General features: G+C 55.9%; 1 protein-coding gene across 1 annotated transcript in view; it reads left to right on the forward strand.

The window, feature by feature from the left end:
- Positions 1 to 423: 423 nt before the first annotated feature.
- The window catches only part of VSTM2L (V-set and transmembrane domain containing 2 like), a 36,207-nt gene continuing 12,341 nt past the window's right edge, over positions 424 to 24,289 (forward strand). Inside the window, exon 1 of the mRNA XM_029919001.1 lies at positions 424 to 797. Coding sequence (XP_029774861.1) covers positions 677 to 797 — 121 coding nt within the window. The 5' untranslated portion in view covers positions 424 to 676. The remainder of the gene's footprint in view (positions 798 to 24,289) is intronic.

A 24,289-nucleotide genomic window follows, 5' to 3' on the forward strand; every position in this document is an offset into this window, starting at 1 on the left:
ATCACCAGGTGCTCTGTGCCTCGGCCCAATTTCCTGCCCTATCTCACCCTCACCTCCACCCCCACCGCCACCGACCCCCTGACCCTGGCACCGCTCTGCTAGCAAAGTTGGAAGTCCTCAGAGCGCTCTGGGTCTGGCGGCAGGTGGATTGGTTTTTCTCTTTATTCCGCTGGATAGTATTTCAGTTTTTGAAGCCAGTTGTGTTATGCTTTGCGGGAACTGAGTCCCTTGGGTGGTTACCTCCATCCCATCCCGCCGCCCATTTGCACTCTCGGGTGGGGGACGCTGTGGGTACCGCTTTAAAAATCCCAGCCTGGGCAAAACTTTGATGATAAATCAAGCGGCAGATCCCTCCGCCGCCGCCTTCTCTGGGAGGGAGGGAGGGAGTGGGAGGGAGGGGGTGCGGCGGCAGCGGCGCCGAGCGGCGTGGCCTTCCGCGGAAGGGAAGAGTCCCGCAGTCAGAGGCGGCCGGCTGGGCGTGCGCTCGCTACCCGCAGCCGGGGCTGGACCAGAGCCGGGAGAGGGCTGGGGCCGGGGCCAGGCCAGCTTCGGCGGGTGAGAGGCGGCGGCCGGAGGTGGGCAGCCAGGCCGCACCGGGCAGGGAACGGCGGGCGCGGGGTCTGCGGTCTCCTGAGCCCCAATGTGAGGCGGCGGCGCCCCGGCCCGAGCGCGCACCATGGGGGCCCCGCTCGCCGTGGCGCTGGGCGCCCTCCACTACCTGGCACTTTTCCTGCAACTCGGAGGCGCCACGCGGCCCGCCGGCCACGCGCCCTGGGATAACCACGTCTCCGGCCACGGTGAGTTCGGTCGCCGCCCCCGCGGACTTCCCCACCAAACCCCACCCCGGGCTGCGCCGCTCCAACTTGGCGGTTCCTGGGCTGGAACCCGCGCCGGCTCTGGCGGGAGTCCTGTGGCGCCCCCTGCCGGGTCTATGGACCCGCCCTGGCACCCCGGCCGCCCCTGCAGAGGAGGGGCAACCCGCGTGCAACCCTGATCCCGCTGTAGTGGGGAGCCCCCTACTCCCCAGCACGCTCGCGCCGATACAACTCCCCCCACCCCAGGACCACATATATTCAGCCAGAGGCACACTCACTGTTCCCACACTCACAACTCCTGCCCTCGAGCATCTCCAGACGCCTGCTCAGATCCCCATCCTCACTCATAAACACTCACACTTATGCCCGCTGCACACACACACCGGCACCACGGTTGGTGGGCTCACACCCAGCCAGCTGGCACCCAGGCGCACACACTCTGCACAACTCTTGCCTGCCCTTCTGCCTGCAGACACACACACACACACACACACACACACACACTTGTGAACACACTTTGCTCGCCCACTCCTCTCTGCCCATCTGCCTTTCCCTTTTGTAGGTTTAACCCTGTAGCTGCCCTCATCCCCTCCTACTCCTCACCTGCCTCTTATATCACTGGGAAAGGTCCTGGGGACAGAGGACCCTGCCTGGTGAGAACTGGTAGACCAGAGCCGCAGCTGCCCCCGCAGGGTCGGTGAGGAGGCTTGCTGGGAGCCCCTCAAACACATTGGAATAGTTGGGATTGCTTCTTCCAGCCACAGGCGTGGAAGGAGGAGGAGGATGCTAGGTGGTTTTGTCTTGTCTCTGGGGGTGGGTGGAAAGCCCCTGCGGTCCTTAAGGAGGGTACCCACCCATCTTCAGGCTCAGCCTGACGATTGAAAGGTGAGAAATCAACTCAGCCACCATGGGAGTGGGGAGCAAGCAAGCAATCCCACACTGGTTGCCTGAGTATCAGGAGCTCTTTTTAGCCCCAAAGGAGCCCAAGTTGGCAGCAGAGTTGTACCATCCGAGGCCAGTAGCTGTGGGGGTTCCCCCTGGCTCCGTGAGCCAGGCTCCAGAATGGGGACCAGAGTGTAAATGAAAATGGAGACCCTTCCATCCATCCCTTCCCAGGCTGGTGGGGGAGGCTGCAGCACCAGTACTGGGCACTGTATGCCCGGGGCCGGGGGGAGGTCTGCACAAAGAGCAGAGAACTGTGTGATTTATTCTGAAGGAAGGAGTGAGGCGGGAGGAGTAGGTAATCAGAGGAGGCTTTGCTGGGGCCTAATGCACGAGTGGGGTTGTTTCCAGGGGCATGGGCGCTTCCAAAGCCCTTCTCAGGGGTCTCTGCTTTGGGGGAACCATGATTCCCTGCACCCGTCTGGCTTACCACGTTTGAAGTAACTGCTCTGTGTATCATCTGTGCACCCCACATCCTCCGTCGAATTTCTGCTGACCTGGCTGGAGCGCTGGTAAATAGGGGAAGGATTATTTTGATCCTCAACTTACAGGTGGAGAAACCGAGGCTCAGAGAGGTGAAGGGACTTGCCCAAGGTCACATGGTGAGTGAGTGGTGGAGCCAGGACTGGCCATAGGGTCTGTTGGGCAAAGACAGAGCTTTTTCCAGGACATTCATCTCCCTGTCAGATTCCCTCCATTTAAAGGAAACTGGGAATTCCTCCTTCCGCTCCCCTCCTCGCAATGCTCAGTTCCTTGGCATAGTTAGAACTTATGCTAGGAGGGTTTTCCAAGGAATGGTTTTCCTGAATTTGCAGTCCTGAGCGGTACGAGGATTGGGGCCCTGAGGGTTATGGTCATCCTGTCCCTGGAGCATCAGGTCTCAAGGATTTGGGTACCACCGTGTCATTCCTGAGGTCCTGAGGGTTTGCCCTTTGTGTGGCAGTCTCTGCCTGCCCCCTGGTGCCAGGCGTGCTTAGGGCCACAACTCTGCCTCGCCAGCTGGAATGTCACCTTTGAACCCTGGATAGGTCCTGCTAAGACCTGGAGGAGAGGCTGGACAGAAAGGACACAGCACTGACTGCTAGGGGCCCTGGCTTCTCTCACTGACCTCCTGTGCAGTTCCGGGCAAGTGGGTCAGCCCTCCGGGGCTCCTTCTGTCCCTCAAGAAAGGAGGGAGCCAGGCTGCTCTGCAAGGGCCAGACTGCCTTCTCCCAGCATTGCCAGGTTCAAAGTCACCAAGTAGTGGATACTCAGGAGCCCCCACGGCTGCCCCTCTGCCGGGCCAAGCGCCCGCCACCACAGGAAGGGTTTGGAGCCACTCACTTAATCACAAAAAGAAACTGTTATTAATGATAGTGAGACGCGGCGAATAAGTGGGTCATGTCTAATAAGCCATTTGTGTTCAGGAGGAGAATACCAATTTGATAAAAGCTGTGTGTGCTGAAAAAGCCCAGAAATTGCTGTTTAGCAGATTGGAGCCTGATCGTTTCATTATTCCTGGGCTCCGCATGTCCTCAGCTGATTCAGGGAATGTGGCCGGGTTAGGGAGGAGTCTCTGTGTCTGGGGGTGGGGGTGGAGGCCGGAAGTGGGGGCTCCTCCAGAGGGGCCCATGGACCCTAACCTCTTGGTGGTTGCTCACCTCTTCAGCTCAGTCTGAGCCCAGCCCAGTCGCCAGGCGAACACCTTCCACCTGGCCACCCGTGACTTGTCACAGGGAGAGCCCGTGGTCAGATGGGTCTGCAGGGACATCTGTCTCGCTTCCCATCTCCCTGCTACCTCCCTCCACTCAGCCCACTTCGCAGAGGGCCTTTTAGAGGCATGAGGATCGAATGGGGATAGAATGGAGCACGCCTTTTAAGGAAGCACAAGGGATCAAGAAGCTGGGGTGGCGGCGGCCAGTGTTTGCACCTAGTAAGTATTCAGTTAATGGGAGCTATTTTGACTTTTCCATATCAGAATGGGTTAGCTCATTGCCGTAAGCACAGCAGAGGTGGGGGGGGTGTGATAGAGGAGCTGGCATTGATGAACTGCCTACTATGTGCTAGGTGCTGCCAAACCCCTTGCCAGTGTAAATCACTGAGGCTGACATGATTCATGCAAGGCTGGTGTTGGAGAGAAGAGGATACTGAGGTTCTGAGAGGGCCAGTGACTCGCCCAAGGTCATTGAGCCTGTGTGGAAAGCTGAAGAGCTGTGCCTACCTCCTCCAGGGACAGCCTTGAGGCAGGCTCGGCCAGTCATGTGACAGGACGTCTTCTGCACGGCCTTGGCCAAGCCTTCCAGCTCCCCAGAGAACTGGCAGAGCAATGGTTTCCACCCAGAGGAACCCCCAGCTTAGAAGGGTGACGGGTGGGATCTTGCTGAGGCTACATGCAAGTCAGAAAGAGACAGCTGGGCTGGAGTCTTTCTCCAGTCCATCCTCCAGGTCTCGGCCAGGGCAGGGGGCCCGAAGGCAACATCTTTGTGAGCCTCTTGCAGACCTCCTGCCTTGGAACCACCAGGGAGTTTGTTAGAATGCAGACCCCAGGGTCCCCTCTGGACCCATGGGCCAGAATGATTGTTGAGGAGACCCTGGAGTCTGCAGTTTAGTAAGCTCCCCTGATGGCGCCTGGGCAGCCTGGAGTTTGGGGGCCACCTCCTCAAATGTCCACCCTCGCGTAGGGACAGGCTGCGTTCTGGTCCAGGCGCTGCTGGGTCGATTTGGTTTTGCAAGAGAGGGAGAGGGCCAAGCTGGGCCAGGCATGTGGACCCTGAGGAGCCCCAGAAAGCCTTACAGTGCAGCAAGCATCCATTCTCCCACTCCTGCCCTGCCACACACACACACACACACACACACACACACACACACACACACACACACCTAGGCCAGTACCTTCAATTATTAATACACCCCATTGCAGACACAGATCCTGGCTTGGCCCGGAGCTTTGTCCATTGAGTGATTCACTGTCCTGAGGTTCTCCGTATTGCCAGGAGGGAGCAGCGGGGTGCTGAGGGAGGGGCGGGGGCCACCGGGCCGTTTGGCAAACCGCCTGTGCGCTGGAAAACGACTCTGCCATTCTCTCTCATTCCTTCCTGAACTGTTGGTATCGCCCCATCAATAAACTGGCTAGTTTGGTGGCTGGGAGATGGAGAAAATTGAGTGCTGTCTTCCGAAGGTTATGATGTTAAAAATGTGTTCGCATTGTCTCGGGTGTTGGTGATTATTCTATCAATTATGCCCGTAAACACTCCGCCTTGGGCTGAGGGTTCCTGGCCTCCTGTGGGGAATTGGCCCTCACAAGCGGTTTTCCCTGAGTCCTTCACACCAATTGGTTTTGACACCTTGCCTATCAGCCGCTCCAGCGGCCTTTTCCCGAAGCAACGGGAGCCGCGGGCGGCCAGCAGGACAGGATTTCGGCTCATCTCCACGGTGACACGGTGACAGCAGAAGTGTTGGGGGAAGTCTCTTTGTGATAAACAAGTGGGCAGGGTCAGGGGTGAGGAAGAGTGGTCAGCCCCCAGGACCGAGGCTGTGGGCAAGGGTGCATTTGCCCAAATTGCCCGAGAGGTTAGTTAGTGCATGGTTTTGGGGGTTACCTTATCCAGCTCCATACAAACAAAGTGAGAGATATACAGAAGCAAATGTTTGCTGAGTGTCATTCCAGGGCCCTAAATGGCATTGTTTCATCTGATCCCCACAAGAACCCTAAGAAGAGGGGACTTTTTCTCTGGCCCCGTGTATTTACGAGGAACCTGAGGCCCAGTGAGGTTAAAAGGACTTACCCGAGGTCACACACCCAGCAAGCGTTGCAGCCTGGATTTGAACCCAAGAATGTGACTCCAGACCCCATGTTCACAGTGCTGTTGAGTCCCAGAAAGGAGGAATTTTTGGGGAAGTCTAAGGTCTGAAACCTTCAACTTTTGTGTATTCCAAGTTAATGTAGTTTTAAACAATCAATTAATTTTAATTTCATAAGGAATCCATGTCTTTAGAAAGATCACAAAACTGGAGCCCCTCCTCATTCTTACAGACCGCTGCAAGGGCTGGGCAAGGCCGATGTCACCTGGCCATGGGCGGACCCAGCCCCAGCCCCTTGGGGGTACATAGGAGATGCTGCAACCCTGAGGATGATGGGGCACGGGGGGGGGGTGTCCTCCTCTCCCCCACCCTGGCAAGGTGAGAGTCTTCTGTCAGAAAAAGAGGCAGTGATCTCAATGTGGGAAGAAACCCACCCCTCCACCAGCTGGTGACCCTGAGGTCCTTCTGACTCCTGACGCTGGGAGAAGGGAGGTGGGGATGGGGAGGCGGAGGGGCTACTGCTCCTCCAGGTCTCCCTTCCTGCCAAGGGGGCCCCTCCCCTTCCTGGAAGCCAGCAGAGGAGTCTCTGGGACTGAGCTTCTATCACCCCCAGTTGAAACCTCTCTTCAAGAACCCCCAGGACCCTCAGCAGCACTGGGTCCTACCCAAGAGATGGTTTTAGGCAGACCCCAGACAAAGCCTCTTCCATGTTCATCGTTAGCATTTATTTTAATGTGGGTTGGAAAAATAAAACCGGCACATCAAAACTGTGATTTCACAGATATGATTGCTTAGGATGAGACTAACGGGCATATTAAAAAATAGTGGGTTTGTTTATAGGAAAACAAGGCAGACGAGTCGGGGTGGGGCGCAGGCAGGTCACGGTGTAGGAATGACTGAGCTTGGGGGCTGTTGGCCATGGGCTGTCCCCTCCCACCTGCTCCTCTGTGCTCTCCTTGGGAACTGCTGGCCTAACAGAGCCTGCGGCCAGGGATTGGAAGCTTGATCATTCATTTAGTCCGTCATTCATTCAACAAAGATCTGCTGAGCACCTGCTGTGTACCAGGCCCTTTTAGCCACTGGGGACATAGTAGTGAAGAAGACAGATAACGTTCTTGCTCAGACCACTAAACTTATACAAAATAGGGGAGTATAAATTGTGATAAGAGTTAAGAAGCAGAGATGATGTTCAGCCCAGAAAAGACCCTCCCTGGGCAGTGAGGGTACCCAAGAGTGAGCTCCCGGTCCCAGAAGATATGCAAGCTGAACCCAACCATTAATTAGCTGGGGGGTGTTTTGGAGGGAATCCCTGCTTTATTTCCCAAAGGAGCCCAGACTGGTAGTGTGGGCCGAAGAGTCCGAATGCAGTGGACAGTTAATAAGGATCTGTCACACAGCACCTTAGAGATGGGCCTCGGTGGGCGGAGCTCCCAGCTCCAAGGATTCCCCGGACCCCACACAGGGGACACGGCGTGGGTGAGGGTCTTTGCTGGCTCCTGTGTTGAGAGGTGGGGACAGTGGCTCCTTGGTGACTTCACTGAAGTTCAAGGGCCAGAGTCCGGGGGTGGGAGAAGTAGACCCTGAGCTTTTATCCAACCGTCCCGCTAGCCTGCTTGCTGGATAGCTTGGCAGGTCCCTGCTGGTCTCTGGGCCTTGGCACCCCCAATGATGGTGAGTTTACCTAAGCGCTCAGCCTCTGGAATCCTTCCAAGCCTCTCCTTTGTTCTCCAGGCATCAGGTGAGGATGGAGTCCACAGGCGGTGTGGAATTCCGTCTAGCACATGATGCTTAGCCCCGGTGGCCTTCAGCGGTCTGGGAACCAAGAGACAGGTGGCATTCACCAGTTATTTTCTCTGTACCTATCATTTCCCTTACATCTTCCTTTAAGCCTCATACACCCCACGGGTAGGGTGCTCCCATTTTATGGACTAGGACACAGAGGCTTAGGGGGTGATGCGAACTGCCCGAGGCCATACAGCTGTTGAATGCAAAGCCAGGCTTGAGCCCAGCTTATAGGGCTGCAGAGCTGGGATTCTTCCTCGCTCATCTGTCCTGCTCCTGGCTGCCAGGCCCGGTGGGCGTGCGGACACTTGCTTTGTTCCAGAGCGGCGCCCTGGCTTCATCAGATTCTCTCCGGGATGCCAAAACGCTGGGAAGGCCAGGGTCTGGCTGAACGAGCATGATCTGAGAGCCTAGGCTCCAAGTCCAGCACTGTCGGGGGGAGGGGGGCTGGGTGCACCTGTCTAGCCATTATGCAGGGGGCTGGTGGCTTTGTCTAAGCCTGTGTCTGGCGTGTGTGATCATGTACGGTTGAGGAGACGTGGCTGGGCGGGAAGGAGGGTCCCAGCCTAGGGCTGTGCCCTCTGTGTCTTAGTCTTGGCTTCTGAATCAGCCTCCCCAGCCCCTCCAAGCTGATGCCCTTGGGACGCGAGGCACAGAGGCTCTGGGAGCATCTGGAAGGTTAGAGCCAGAGCTGGGAGGGGGGCCTTGCTCAGAGCTATCAATTAGGGGGCTGGCAGTGCCCATCTGTGGTAAGTGCTCTGCCTGCCCCTCTCTCTGGATCTCTCTCTCCCCGGGCTGGACTCTCTCTCTCTGTCCTTCAATCTCTCTCATCTTTCTTTGTCCCTTTCCCTGTGTCTGCTGCATCCATCTTCCTCCCTTCCAGTTTCCCCCTTCACCCTCTCTGTCTTCATACGCACACACATGCACACGCACACACACACCCTCCTCTCTCCAAGTCACACCTCAGGACTACACATGCATATATTCTGGGCATCATAATGACAGCCACACAGAGCAGGCTCCTGGGAAATGTCAGTTGAATGAATGAAGTGAATGAATGAATGACTGAATGGTGCTGTTACAAGGGGCACTGGAGCTTGTCTTGACTAGTGGTTCCCAATTTTCTTGGAGGTCACAATCCTCTTGAGCATCTGATGACAACTAGACCACTTCCTTTGAAAATGCCACATTGTTTTCGTTAGTTCCAGTGGGTTCTTTGAGGCCCCCAAAGCTCACCCGGGGTCCCAGAGGAAGCAGCCTTCATTTCACCAGGGAGGGAATTGAGGCCCAGGATGCGGGGCGAGAGTCAGCGTCCTCCTCCCCCACAGCCCTCCCATGTGACCCCGGGGGCCTCTGGAACAAGCTTGTCACTTTCACCAGCAAGTTCTGGAGTGGGGGAGAGGTAACGGAGGACAGCCAGCCAGAGATGAGAGCCCTGGAAATGGCTCAGGGAGGCGAGCCATCCGGGGATGGGGGGGCGCGGGGAGGGTGTCTCTGAAGGTTCCGCACCAGAGTGGTCCTTATATCCTGGCGCAGTCAGGAAGGCTTCCTGGGGGAGGTGGGCTCCTTGAATCCAGGGGCCACCAAGGCTGAGAGGGGATTCCAGAGGCCCTGCGGGCCTGGGCCTGGCAGGGGTCTCAGGGGAGAGATTGCACAAAGCAGGCCGCGAGCTTGGCGTTGACCCTCACCAGCCGGAGGTTTTCGAGTTGGGGGGGGCGGGGGTCTGGCATGTGGGTGGGACCGGCCATGTGACTGAAGTGGGGGCTCAAACAGGACTTGGAGGCTGGAGGGGCTGGCCGAGGGGGAGACACTGTTTCCTGGACTGGGGCTGAGTTTGCAGCTCGTAGGACGCCAGGGCTGGCTGCAGAGTCCAGGGGTGGGGGAACAGAAACGTGGGCTGGGTAGATGGGAACTGGGTGTGCACATGTGTGCGTGTGTACACTGGCTTCCTTTCTAATACTTGGGCACGGGCACACCAGGCTCCTCAGAACCTTTCACCCAGCGATTTCATCTGCCTGCCAGGCTCTCCCCTACCAACCCCCCACCCCCACCCTCTGGCTCTCTCTGCCATCCTTCATGTGCTTCCTCACAGGGGCCTGCGACCTGTCAGAGCCCTGCCGTGGTCACCCCAGTAGGCACCCCAGGCACCTGTCCACTTGCCATCTTGCAGAAGAGGCAACAGACTTAAGACGTGGGTGGGCTGGGGCCCACACCTAGTTCAAAGCCAGGGAGCAGAGCCCAAACTTCGTTCCCCTCAGCCTGGCATGATGCGGTGGTAGGGGATGGTACATGCCTGCGCGCTGGGGTCAGGTGCTCTTGGGCTCAAACCCCAGCCCCCCCCCAAGTTCCCTGAGCCTCACTAGCCACCTCGGGGTTGGGGGGTCTTGACCGAAGCTTTCTCACACCCCTCAGGCCTGGTTCCTGGCTGAGGGAAGGCAGGGAAGGTGAGAGCAGCCGGTGGCGTGTCTGTTTTGCTTTGTGAGGTTTTAAAAAAATTATTTCCGGGCTCAGAAGCGGCAGCAATTACAGCCAGCTCCCTGGGGAGCTGTTTGCCGCCTGTCATTGGCCCCAGGAAAGGGTCCCTAATGGAGGCCCGGCGGCCGGAGTGCTTGGTGGTGGAAAGAGCGATCCAAACAGCCCTGCACTAATGGCCTCCTGGCAGGCGGATGAGAGGGAGGAAGCAGGCCGGCTGGCTGACAGCTGATGGAAGGCCTCTGGGGCCAGGGGGCCCCGAGCCTCACCGGCTGGTCTCCCCGTGTCCCCAGACACCCCAGCAGTGGTTCCTGAACTCCAGGTGGGCGCTGGGCATCCTGAGCCCCATCCTGGCTCTGCTGCTGTTAAATCCCTTCCCGGGCAGAGGAAACAGTGCAAAAGTCCTGGGGTGGGGCAGAACCCCTTCAGCTAGGGATTCTTTGGTTCTAGAAGGCCAGGCCAGTCCAGCCTTCTATGGAGGAAGAGGGAGGTGGGAGCTGGAGGCAGCAGAATCGATCATCATCCTGTTAAGGCTCCATGGAGCTCACTAGGGGCCGGCTATTTACAGGGACGTGTGATCCTGTTGAGTCCTCATGATACCCATTTTACAGATGAGGACACTGAAGCTCAGTGATTTGCCCACCACAAGGAAGTGGAGTTGGGGTTCGCATCAGGGTCAGCCTGATTCCTGAGTTCATATGATCCCTGCTGCTCTTCTAGATTTGCCAAACATAGTTGGGCAGGGGTGGGAGGGGCAGGGGCAGGTACCAGGTCCCAAGGGGGGCTGTGTTTGACCCACACCAGGTCTTGGGGAGGCAGCATGTCTGCCAGAGTCTGCCTGAGTTTCCCCCCTGTCCATGACCCCCCCCCCATTGGTCTCTGCACTTGGCTTTCAGGTACCCTTTCCCCTTCTCTGTTCTTCACGGTGTTGGCGCTCCCTGGCCCCACCCATCTCTCCCTCTCTGTGGACTTGAGGGGTGATCTCTTCTGGGCTCGACGTCAGCCGCTCATCCCTGTGGCTTGTGCAGCCCCCGTCAGCTTCCTCCACTCACCCCCTCTCTGCCCCTGGCAGGCAGCAAGAATAGCACATGCCTGGGCTTTGGCGTCAGACTCTTGGGCTCAAGTCCTGAGCCCCCTCAACCTCTCTAGCCTGACGAGCCATCCGTGCAATGGGCTCACCCCACTGGCTCTGCAGGATGTCCAGGTGAGGGGGTGGGGAGAAGAAACGGCACCTGCACAAACATCAGGATGCCTGTTTGCCTTCTCCTGTCCCTGGCTCCTCTGTTCTGGTTCCTGCCCTGTCCCTGGCTCTCCACACATTCCCACACTTGCCTGCCTCCCTCCCAAACCCTTTCACTCCCTGTGGCCCAGATGTGTGGGAAGAGGAGGCGGGAATTCCACTGGGGAAACCTGCTCAACTCCCACAATCCTGCAAGTGCCAGAATATTTTCACTCTCCTTAAATCTCCCTAGATTTGTAATTCCGTTGCTGTCTCCCTCAATATGCGCCCATGGCCTTGGGAGGCACCCTGTTTTCCCTGCCGTGGGTGCCAGCCCTGCCCACCCAGCCGTGTTGGGACTGCCTGGCAGGGGGCCCTGGTCAAGTCCTCCCTCTGTCAGTACCTCAGTTTATTCACCCATAAGAAGAGGAGGGTGACAGTGGCTATTTCCCAGGATGTCTTGGAGATTTAGGGAGATAGTTTATGTTATTAAAGAAGCATCTCTTTAAAAAGGAATGAAATCTGGTATATGCTACAATGTGGATGAACCTCGAAAACATTATGCTAAGTGAAAAAAGCCAGTCCCCAAAGACCATATATTATATTATCCCGTTTGTATGAAATATTCAGAATAGGGCAAATCCAGACAGAACATAGATCGGTGGCAGCCAGAGGCCATGAGAATGGCACGTAACTGCTTCCTGGGTGCAGGGTTTCCCTTCGAGGACGAAAGTGTTTGGGGACGAGATGGAGGTAGGGGCTGTAAGACATTGTGAACGCACTTAGTACTAGTACTTAGTACTGCCAAATTGTTCATTTAGAAATGGTTAATGTTGCGAAGTGAATTTTGCTTCAGTTACAAACTAATCAAATACAAAGGAAACCCCTCTGTAGCACCTACTCTGCCGGACAGTTCTGCTTGCAACGACCTTACGAGGTAGTTGTTTTCACCCCCCTTTTACAGATGAGCAAACCGAAGCCCAGCATCACTAGGCACTTAACACATAGCAAGTGCTCAAAGTGCTAGCTGTATGAATTTTTATTGGTAGAAGCAGCCCTCCTCCCCACCTGCTGGGCTGGGCAGGGACCCCACCTGGGTGAATGTCCTGGTGTGTGTACAAAACTCAGCAGTGAGTGGCCGCCACCAGGGACCAGTGGGCATTGAGGCTCTACTGTGTCCCACACACAGAAACGGACTCATCACTTGTATTAGTTCGTTGAATCCTCGAAATAAGCCTTTAAGAACTGACACCAGTAGGGGGCGCCTGGGCGGCCCAGTTGGTTAAGCATCCAACTCTTGGTTTCGGTTCAGGTCACGGTCTCAAGGTTCGTGGGTTTGAGCCCCATATCGGGCTCTGCGCAGACAGCTGAGAGCCTGCTTGGGATCCTCTCTCTTCCTCACTCTCTGCCGCTCCCCCACTCTCAAAAATAAATGAATAAACTTAAAAAAAAAATGACACATGTGGGGCCAGGCGCTCAGGGAAGTGGAGTAACTTATGTAAAGCCACACAGCGAGTCAGGCCAGAGCTGCAGCTGGCATCCCCACGTGTGAATCCTGGGCATCCCTACGTGTGAATCCTGGGCATCCCTGCCCCCACCCAGTCCCTCTGCTTCCTCCCGTCCCCTCCCCACTTTAGCCACCACATCAACAGTCCCCTGCGGGGCCAAGGCCTGTGGAGCCCGAAGCTGCAGAGACAAAGGAGGCCTCTGCCTGGATCAGAGAGAGGCCCCTTGACCAGAGGGTCTGCCCCACATGGCAAACGGCTCCCCACAGGGGCAACATTTCTTTGATGGTCTCCTATTTCATTCAAAATTCATGGGCTCTGTATTCTGTTTCATAATATATTCATGCTTGTTTTAATACAAAAATAATGTTCCTTCCCCATTTGGCCAGAGGGAAATCAATGCCCCCGGAGGCCACTGCCCTGGCTGGAGCAGCGGGGACCACGAGGGCGTCCGCCCATTTGTTTCTTTGTTCACTTATTCTGCAAGTGGGCACACGGGCCTCCTGGGGCCGGAAGTGGGTGCTAGTCCTGACCGCGTGCAAGGCGCAGGGACCCTGGCCATGAATCAGGCAGGAGGATGCCCGGTCAGCCAGATTGGCAGGCTCGGTGGGGTTGTGACAGGTGAGTGGCAGGGAGGCTCCATGGGCCTCTGCAAGCTGGGGCCTGGAGCTGGGACCCAGGGATGAATGGCGGGAGCAGGACAGTGGCTGAGGGCGCCAGAGCCCATGACAACGGTGGAGGTGGCTGTCCGCTGTGTCCGGCCCTCAGCAGGCCCTGCGTCCCAAGCCCTCCTGATCGAGAAGCGTCTCTGCTTGGCGGTGCTCTGAATTTAATGTGTAACTCTGGCCAGTCTCCCCTGTTAGTGAGAGAAAATGGAGACTGAGGCCCCTAGCCTTCAGCAAGCTGCCTTCCCTGGCTAGGATTTACACATGCTGTTTGGTTCTCATAGTGTTTATTTTTACAGTTACCCTCTATTTATGGCAAGTGATGCTGATTTTCCGTTTATGGCAGTAATAAAAGTCTCCTTTTAAGCTGAATTTATTTAAGTAAAAAGGGAAAGATGCTTTGAAAATAAATATTAAGTAAATAATAGCGCAGGTGCACCAGGGATCCTGCAGAAATGGTGAAGGTGGTCCCCAAAAGGTCAGACATGTGAAGCTCTCCTTCGGGTGTGCTCTTTCCTGTCTGGAGCTCCTTTTAACAGTGCCAACTCCAACCAGCGTCCAAGTCCAAGTGTACCCCACCTCCTAGAAGCCAGCCTTGAGTCCAGGCAGATGTGAGCCTGCCTTTATCTTCCCTCACACTTGTACCGGCATCCCAAGCTTCTGCATACAGTTGTGCTTTGCATATCTCTGGGCTGGGAGGAGGGGCTACGATCCATGGCTGTGTGGATAGTGCACACCCTGAACAACTGTACATGGCGATGCAGGCTCAGTCCCAGCTGTTGTCCATACGATAGTCACTGGTCTGTGTGTCTGCCCTTCCTGTGTACTGTGGGCCACATCTTGGGAAGCCCAACACACACACATAGGGGTTCATGAAGGTTGAGCTCTTTCATTCCATTTGCGGGGAGGACTCGAGCTCCCACTGAATGCCCCGGCCACCATTTCCCGGTAAGGCACACTGCCATTCACTAAGCCTTTGTACAAAATGCCTTCTTCCACTTCTTGAGAAGAGGAGAGCTTGTCCACTCCAAGACAAACAAGCTGGATTCCTGTAGCTGCACGCAGCCTTCCAGAGAACCTTCGTGTGCCTCCCCTGAGCCCACCCCTGAGCAGATGCTCTGCGCCCATCCCCAGGGAGAAGACTGGCTGTCGCCTCCTGGGCTCCTTCCACGATGCCAGCTTTCTCAGATCCTGGGGGCTTTTCCGCCCAGTTTATACAGGTTTTCCTCTTACGGACATTTTACCTCTCCTGATTTCTGGAGCAAGGTGAGATTTGCAGATGAGCTGGGACTCCATTAAATGCTCCCCCTGCAGCCTTTCCCCTGTTCTGCCTCCCAGCTGGGAGTTAAGGTGGACACGGGCCTTGCAGTCCTGGCCACCAGTTGAGCTGGGCACAGAGCAGGCTTTCTGGAAATGACCCCCAAGGAGTCATGCTTTTTAGAACCGAAGGGGAAAGGAGCTGAGCAAGGACTCAGGTTGGGAAATTCTGCAGTCAGCCTTAGGGCTGAAATCTGGCTTTGTTCCCTCATGCTGTGTGACCTCAGGCACTGACACTCCCTCTCTGAATCTTAATACCTCCCTCTGTGAAATGGGGCTGACAATAAATCATACCAGCTCATCAAGTACTTGGAAGGATGAAGTCGGGTCCTGTGTTCAGATAGCACCTAGAGGGGTTTCCTTCCCTGATGGCCCCAGGTTCACCCAGCTTTGCTTTTCAAGTTGCTAGAAAAGGCTCAGTTATGGAGGGAGGTAAGTACTGGGGGGAGTTCCAGGGGCCGTCTTGTGGACACCCCTTACTTCCTGCCTCCATCACTGTGTTCCCAGCGCAAGCAGAGAACAGGGGAAGAGTTGGGACTCGGGTCCCAAGGCCCTAGCCTGAATCCCAGTTCCTCAAAGTCCCTGACATGCTGTGAGCCTCAGTTTTCCCACCTGTAGGAGTCAGCGATCCCTGACATGCAGAGTCGCTCTGAGGGATTATGTGGAATCACACACTTCTGCCTTCCGGTGTATTGTGGGCCTCCAGTCGGAAAGATGGTCCCGTGTATGATGATCCCGTTTCTGATGATCCCATGTCTGACGGGTCCCGTGTCTGATGACCCCGTGTCTGATCCCAGGCTTGGTGCTGCTGCTCCGCGGGTCTCAAGGGTACAGAGAGCCATCGCGAAGCAGCCACAGCCCTTTCTGACACCGCTGGCCTTTATTTATTGTACCGTTTCATTCTTGGTCGCACTTCATATGGCAACTTCACGGGCCCTCTCAGGGAGCTTGCCTGTCGGTTTGGCAGGGCCCACGCGGGCCAGGCTGGGCTTGGGTGGCCAGTGGTCATGAGGGCCAGAAGGGGGGAGGTGGGGAGGGCCCCGGCCTGCTGGGGCCCAATCAGTACCTCCCAGACTGCTGTGTCCACAGTGTCCATTTGTCTGTCCCTACCCCTGCCCTTGTGGGCACAGTCCCCCCAGAAATCCATTCTGGCACATAGTAAATGCCCAGTAAACAAAAGATGTCTGTCTCCTTTGTTTGGTTTTGGTTCGTTTTTCTCCTTACAGTTTCAAACGTAAGTCCTCTGGGATTTTGTGTGACCTTCCTACCTTCATTCATGCATCCACTCACTCACCCATTCAGCACATGCGTACCAGCGCCTCTGCGTGCGCTCCAAGCTGGGCAGCGGGAGCCCTGTGCTGGGGGACCTCCCAGGCCGGGGGAGATGCAGACACCTTAGTATCTGTCACATAACATGCTCCACTGGGGGCAATGACACGACTCAGGGACCATCAGGGGCCCCAAGGAGGACTTGCACCCCAGCCCAGGCAGGGAGGGCATCTCCAGGCACAGAGCCACCTGTGAGCTGGGATTCCAGGAACTGTGCCCCGGGGTGGGGGGGACACACAGAAGTGGCTGGGAGAGGCAGGAGGGGCCCCGCAGTCAGGGTTCAGCAGAGCCAGTGCCCAGCCTGAGAACCTGACCCTGACTCTGAACGTCCCTGAGGGTGAGGGTTTCCTGGAACTCCCAGGTGGCCCTGAGCTGGGAGGATGGGGTCCTTTCTCCGCCTTCTGCCAGAGCCACCCTGTATGTCCCGCATGACAGCAGCCAGTGTTCACTGAGCACCTACCGCATGCCTGGCGTCACTCCAGCTGCCAGGATCCCACTGTAAACAATACAGGCTCCAGGCTCCAGCCTTTGAAGGGCTTACAGTCAGGTAGGGAGCGAGGCAGTGAATGAGACGCGCAAGAGCATGTTAGTGTAAGTGGTAAGGGAGAAGCGTGACGTAGTGCCCAGGGGCCAGCCAGGACGGGGAAGACGTAGGGGGTGACACAGGAGCAAAGGTTTGAACGGGTGAGGGATGGGATGGGGGTGGGTGTGGGGAGTATTCCGGGCACAAGTCCAGGGAAATTCTTTTGTGTGGAAAACACTGCTGCAGGCCGGGAAAGCCACGGGAGGCTTCAACAAAAATTGTGATAAAATTTACACAACATCAAATTTACCACTTTAACCATTTTTAAGTGTACAGGTCAGCGGCGACACATATATTCAGTTTTGTGCAGCGATCCCTGCCATCCATCTCCAGAACTTTCTCATCTTCCCCAGCTCCCATTAAACGCCACCCCTCCCCCCTGCCCCGTTCTCTCTCCCTCAGCCCCAGGCAGCCTCCCCTCTGCTTTCTGTCTGCAGTTTGACCCGCTCTGGAGCCTCGTATAAGTGGAATTACGCAGTATTCGTTCTTTGGCTCCTGGCTTATTTCACTTGGCATCGTGTCCTCGAGGTTCACTCGTGTTGGAGCCTGTGTCAGAATTTCCTTCTTTTTAAGGCTGAATAATATTCCGTTGCATGGAGAGACCACATATTGTGTATCCGTTCATCACTGGAGGACGTTGAGCCGGCCATGACCCAGTAGGACACATCTGAGGATGGGCCGAGTGGGGACCGAGGGGCCCAAGGGGCCACGTTGCTTCTCTCTACTCTGCCCTCCTTGCCTCCCTCGAGCTCCATTTCTGCCTTGGTTCCACTGACAAGTTGTTGACCCTTTTACTGGTCCTCAAGAGAAGATTGCCCTCACTCCTGCAGAGACTGATGGGTGTCCTGGGGTCCAGTCCCTGCAGGCTTCCTGGAGGAGGTAGCCTCAGGCCAGGGATTCGAAGATTGAAAGGGCAAGAAGGGCTGTGCAGATGGAGAGAGGAGATTTGGGGCCAGAAGGTCTGGAATGGGGGATCTGGCCTCAGAGATGGAGGGGGGTGGGGAGTGGGCTGAGGCTGCCATTGGCGGGCAAGTCCCCTGAGGCTGCCTGTGTGTCACTGGTAGGGGCTGTCAGGAGCAAACTGAGGGAGGAGCAGGTCCGGGACTTGGATAGGAGGTTGTACGCAATCCCAGGTATGAGTGAAATACAGATGTTGTACCCACCGCATAATCTGACAAAGCTATAAGGAACATCTGTTAAATCTTTCCAGAAGGGACAGAATTTTGAGCTAGAATGTGAGAGAAGGGAGTGATATTTGTTGAGCACCTACTATGTGACAAGCATGAGGCAATCTCTCTTCCTCTCCTTTTTTCATATATAGAACTGAGGTTCAGAGAGGTAAAGAGACTTGTCCAGGTCACGTAGCTGGGGTGTAGAAGAAACAGGATTTGAACCCAGGCCTGAAGGCCAAGCCCTAGGCATATTGAACCAGGGCCTGGAGAGTTAGGAAGGAGGTCAGGCCCTGCTCTTGAAGGGTAGACAAGATCTTCCAAGTCATCCTCTGCCTTTACCAGAAACCAGACCCACTGAGTCAGGCCAGGGCCTCAGAGCTGTTTCCTGCGGAGAATGCCCTGATAACCGGGAGTGGGGTTAATGACTGCATTGCTCCCACAATTAAAAGCAGAAAGGAAGAAGAAGTTGCATTCAATCAAGCCCCTTTCTCCTGCTCCTGCAGAATCCTAATTTGTGGATGCCCATTTTAATTGTCTTCCCAGCGAGCCCAGCCCTGCTCCGGCCCTGGGGCAGGAGAACACAGTTGCAGCCTTCTCAAAAATCTATAATTATTCCGGCCTCCCCCGGGGACTGGCCATGAGGAATTACCTGGGCAGGCAGGGAGGGCTCAGGACAGGAGGAAGTCAAGGAGGAGAGATGGATTTTCTGTCCCAGACTCAGCAGGCAGCTAACTGGAGTTTGGGGGGTGGGGGGGAGGTTCTGGGTGGCTGGAGGGAAGGAGGTGGGGGAGGGGACTAGGAAGAGGGGCTGCAGGAGCAAGGTCTAGAAGTTTCGGGCCCTGCTCTCAAGTGCTCTAGAACTGGGTTCAAATGCTCACGCTTTCTCTGCAGTCTTGGGCAAGTCCTCGACCTCTCTGGGCCTCAGCTTCCCCATCTGAATGATGGGGATAATAAACATCGCACTTTCCCCACAGCAGCATGGCGGGAGCGGGGGCAAATGTCCGTGAAGAGGGTGGCACAGTGCCTGACCCAACGCAAGTGCTCAGTGTCTTAGACGTTATCACTGCCCTGTCATCAGCAAAGTCAGGTGGTTCTCCTCCCAGTTTCTGGTGTCGATGCGCTATCCTGTCTCATGAAGTCAGGTTAGGAAGCAAGAACCTTATGCCAATTGGAGCTGTCCACTTGCAGGGGAGGTGAGGAACTGAGCTCCCCATCTCTGGCAGTGTGCAAGTGGGATGCTGAAGTAAAGGAAGCTGTGGCAGTGTGCAAGTGGGAGCTGAACTTTTCCTGATTAGCTCAAACCGAACCCTGATAGGGGCTGCTGGGCCCCCGGGTCTTGGTCGCAACTGCTGGTCAGACCCAGGTTCAATACCAGCTCTGTGTGAACCGTGGGCAAGTCCTGTCACCTTTTTGAGCCTCATTTTTCTCATCTGTCAAATGGGGGTGAGCAGATTAGAAGGTATTAGAGACAATGCCTGCATAGTGGTAGGCACGAGGAGATGCTTAAAAAATGGCACGGATGCTTTTAAACAACAGCATCAAAGCTGTCTGGATTTCTGGCTTCCCTCCTCGGCTCACACCCTCCCTTTCCCCTGGGCTCTGCTTGTCAGGGTCCACGCATCTTCCGGCCTGGCTGCCATGCGCCCCCTTCCCTTCCCAATGCCCGAGGCAGCGCCCTCAGAACACACGTCATCTTCTTCCTCAGCTTGTCTGAGCTGGTGGGGCTCTCAGATCACAGGCCTGACCCCCATGGGACGGAGGGGCAAACCGAGGCTTGGAGAAGGGGTGAGGTATTCCCCAGGTCACACAGCCAGTCTGTCAGCAGAAACAGGCTCTGTCCTCCGTCCCTGGTTCCAGTTCTGCGCTCCAGGCGCTCACCTGCGTACGCTGCTTCTCCTTCAGGGGCAGGCTGGGGACAGACCTTCGTGTTGCTGCCCGGGACCCTGGAGACTCAGAGTCTGCCCTCTAATGCCCAGAACCTTGGTTTCCCCACTTGTCTTGCAGACACATTGGCCCCTTCACCACCGAGGTTGGAGCCCATGGGATCCTGAGGGGCCTCCCCCCACTGCACCTGAAGGCAGGTCCTAGAAGGGGCTGAGGGGGTCAGGGAGAACCTGGGACCAGAGTCACTGAGGGAGAGTGGCTGCAGCCACAGATGACTCACCTGGTCCTATGAGTTCTCGGAGCCAGATTTCTACCCATCCTCCCGCACGAAGCCCTTCCCCGCTCCTGGCTCAGGACCACCTGCCCCTCCTGTGGGTAGGGAGCACAACACCTCCTTTGAGAAGGCTCCCCTGATTGCCTCAGGCTGGGTGAGATGCCTCCTCTGTGCTCGCCCAAGCCTTTGCTCTCCCCATCTTGTCCCGCAGGGCTCTTTTTTTTTTTTAAGTTTAATTATTTATTTATGAGAGAGGGAGTGAGGGAGAGAGGGAGAGAGAGAACAAGCAGGGGAGCGGCAGAGAGAGAGAGAGAAAGAGAATCCCAAGCAGGCTCTGCACTATCAGTGCAAAGCCTGACATAGGGCTTGATCTCAGGAATCATGAGATCATGACCTGAGCTGAAATCAAGAGTCAGCTGGCTAATGGACTGAGCCACCCAGGACCTCTAGACTGTTACTTTTCAAAGAAAGACCTCTGCAACCAAACAGAATTTAAATACTCTGGGAAGAACATGGCCTTGGAAGTCAGACAGGCTTGGGTTCCAATCCAGGCTCTGCTGTGTGGCCTGGGAAGGGTCACTGCCCTGCACTGGGCCTTGGCTGCCTCCTTTGAGCAGTGGGGACATGGGTGGGGGGAGTGGTGATTCACCTACCAGGACAGGCCGCACATGTGACAGCAGGGCACCGGGAATGTGGCTTGTCTCAATTGAGATGTACTGTCATCAGGTAAAGTACAGGCTGGATTGCCAAGACGTAGCACAAGGATGAATGTAAAATATCTCATTAATAATTTCTATGACATGTTGAAATAATTCTTTTGATATCGGGTTAAATAAAATACATGATTAAAATTAATTTCATCTGTTAAAAAATTTTTTTAACTTTTTCAGTGTGGCTACTAGAAAATTACAAATTCTGTACCCGTCTCACAAGCCTGGTGTGCACGCTGCTGCTGGACAGCGCTCTCTAGAGGACCATTCCTGGGACTGGGAGGGGCCTGGTGACCATGTTGGGGTGAGGGGGCCTGGTCAAGGGACTCAGGGCCTGGGTCCTGAGCTTCCTGTTTCCTGGCTGTTGTGTGACCCCAGGCCAGACACCACTCTCTCTGAGCCTTGCTTACTCTATCAGTAAAAAGAGCTGGTGGGTTGGGATGGGGTTTTCCGTCAGTCTGGGAGGGCCTGGGGGCAGGGGAGGCTGAGCGAGCATGGATGGAGGTCTGGCCCGTCTCCAGGTCCCCCGATGGAGTCCCCGCCCAAGGAGAGACCATCTCTGCCATTTCTGCCACCCATGAGACCCCAGCAAACCATCTCTCCTCTGTCGGCCAGACTTGCTTCCTCCACTCACGCGTGTCTAGCGGAGAAGCGTGGAGGCAGTCACACAGGCTGGGGGCCGAGGGCTGGCTCTGCCCTTCCTAGTGTGTGATCTGAGCAGCTGTGGACCCCCTTCCCCTACGCGTGCAGGAGGGGAAAGGGCGAAAACTTCCTGGTTCCTGTGGCTCAGCAATAGCACCTGAAAGAGGTCACACCTATGTCCTCTCACTGTCTCTAGCCAGCCAGGTCCTACTGCTGGCTGCTTTGGGTTCACCTCTCCTTCCCAGCTTGCAAAGGATATGGGTCTAGATCGAGGCAAAATCCAGCTGTCCTAGGACAAGTGGCCAAGGGCTCACTGGTCACCTCTCACGCTCTCCTCGTGGCTCAGGGCCTCGATGGCCCCCTTCAGTCCTGCTTGAGCTGACAGGGTGGCATCAGGAGAGGTGAGGAGGGCTGAGCCTGGCCCAGGATTCTCAGGGTGGGGACTGCTTGGCTCTGGACCCTGTTCCACTGCTACCCAGTCGTTCATTCACTAAAAAAGTACTTATTGAGGGGCACCTGAGTGGCTCAGTTGGGTAAGTGTCCGACTTCAGCTCAGGTTCGTGGTTCGTGAGTTTGAGCCCTGTGTCAGGCTCAGTGCTGACAGCTCAGAGCCTGTAGCCTGCTTTGGATTCTGTGTCTCCCCCTCTCTCTGCCCCTCCCTCCCCCAAAATAAATAAACATCTTTAAAAGTACTTATCAAGGGGCGCCTGGGTGGCTCAGTCGGTAAGCCTCCGACTTCGGCTCAGGTCAGATCTCATGTTCGTGGGTTCGAGCCCCGTGTCAGGCTCTGTGCTGACAGCTAGCTCAGAGCCTGGAGCCTGCTTCCGGTTCTGTGTCTCCTTCTCTCTCTGCCCCTCCCCATCTCATGCTCTGTCTCTCTCTGTATCAAAAAAAAATAAAACATTTAAAAAATGTACTCATCAAGCACCTACTATGTGCCAGGCACTGTTCTAGGAACTGGGATCTATCCGCGGAGAAGACAGGCACAATCCTTGCCTCCAGGGAAAGCAGACAGTAAACATAAAATCAGTGGATTAGCTACGCTGTCCAAAACAGTGGCCATTACCTACAAGTGGCTATTTACATTTCAATTGAAATGGGTTAAAATGAAATAAAATTTAAAATTCAGTTCCTCACTCACACTGGCCACATTTCAAGTGCTTAGTGGATATACGAGGCTGGTGGTTTCTGGATTAATTCAGCGACAGCATGTTTTCCTCACTGTGGGAAGTCCGTCAGGTGGCACCAGTCATGCACTAGAAGGGAGGAGTGATCTGAAGCAGCGAGTTGGGGTGGGAGATGCCATTTCAACGAGGTGGCCAGGGCATGCCTCGTGGGGGAGGTGACAGCTAAGCAGAGTGCTGAAGCAGAGGAGGTCCGGAGCTCTGTGGGAGCCCAGAGGCAGAGGGAGTACCAAATGCAAAGGTCCTGAGGTAGGATCTCAACTGGAATGTTCAGAGAACAGCAAGGAGGCCATTGTGCCAGGAACGGAAAGAGCAGGGGAAGAGCAGAAACTGGCACCAGAGGCGACTGTCCCATGCAGGGGAGGCCTGGGCCTTCACAGTAGAGGCTGTGGCTTTCACCCTCAGTAAGAAGGCACCCCGGGAATTTTGAGGAAAGAGGGAACCTGGATTGGTTTGTGTTTTACCGAAATAACTGCGGCTGACAAGTTGTAAATATATTGTTGGGGAGGACGGGGTGGCCACCGGGAGGGCAGTGCAGAAGCCACCGGAGGCCACAGCACTGTAACAGGCGGGAGGTGGTGGCGGCTGGCCCAGCGTGGGGCTGGCTTCTGGGGATGGTCTGGAGGCAGCACCCACAGGGCTCCCTGCAGGCTGACTGTGGGCTGTAAGAGAGGGTGAGGTGGGGAGTCAAGGACACCTCTACAGTTTGGGGCCTGGGCACCTGGAAAGGCAAAGGCAGGCATGGCCTAGCACCTTCCCTCTAGGAGCCCAGTTTTGTCTCCTGTCCCATGAGAATAAGATGGTCCCAATGCACTTGAAGGCACCTCACACCTCACTGGGCACGTGTACAGTAATTTAAACACTTCTTTGTTTTAAAAAAAGATATTTTTTTAAGTTAAAAAATTTTTTTACTGTTCATTTATTTTTGAGAGAGCACAAGGAGGGGAGGGGCAGAGGACAGAGAAGGAGACAGAATCTGAAGCTGGCGCCAGGCTCTGAGCTGATAGCTCAGAGCCGGATGTGGGGCTCAAACCCACAAACTGTCCCAGGCATCCCCCCAAACACCCATTCTTATTAAACAGACTTTGTTTTTGGAACAGCCACCAGTCCTGCCCCAACCTCACAGAATGTGGGAAACCTCCAGGAAGAGCCTCATAAACCTTTAACCTTGGGGAGCCGGGACCTTGCAAACTATATCTGAGCCTAGAAGCCAGTTCCCGGAGGCAGACTCCCCACAGATACCCTGTGTGTAGAGCAGAGAAGGTGCGGACTTCCAGGCAGAGGTGTTTGTCAATCCTGATGTTCCCAAAGCCCTCGGAATCTTGGGGGAGCAGCAGGAGGCAAGTGGCCCCAGGGCAGGACTCCCGCGTCCCAGTCCCCAGCTGCTCAAGGAAGGGGAGATACAGGAGGGACCACTGGCTCTGGGTGGTGGCACATCAGCCCCCGGGGAGGGGGACCCGGCAGGCAGCAGCAGCCAGGCGGGGACCCCAGCGGGAAGACCGCTGGACACGCATTCCCTGGGTGACCTGCGTGCAGCCAGGAGTCTTTCCAGGGTGAGATACTCTCTCTTGAGAAGAAGAAATATTCTAATTACACCTCAGGACAGTATTTGTTTGGAGAGAGAGACAGAGGGGAGGGGCACGGGTCACAGTAACTGAGGACTTGTTTTCTCGTTTACCTGGTGGCTGGAGGAGGGGGTGTGGAGGGGGTGCAGGGCTCCTGCTGGGTCAGGGGGACGGCCTGCCCTGGGAATCTCACCGGGAGCTGGGCCTTGTGAGGGATGGGAGGCAGGTGTGGCTCCTGCCTTGCCCTGGGGGCTGTCAGAGGATGGAGAATGTTCCACCCACTCGGCACACACACAGAGCACCTGCTAGGTGCTGGGAGCGGCAGAGACCGAGGGCCCTGCTCTCCAGGAGCTGGGCAGGCAGTGCCTGCCATGGACATATATGTGACAGTGACCGGGTGGGCGGGAGGTCAGAGTGAGGGGGATCTGACCCCGGTGATCAAGGAAGGC

This window comes from Suricata suricatta, chromosome 12 (genome assembly GCF_006229205.1).
Source record: "Suricata suricatta isolate VVHF042 chromosome 12, meerkat_22Aug2017_6uvM2_HiC, whole genome shotgun sequence".
Classification (NCBI taxonomy): Eukaryota; Metazoa; Chordata; class Mammalia; order Carnivora; family Herpestidae; genus Suricata; species Suricata suricatta.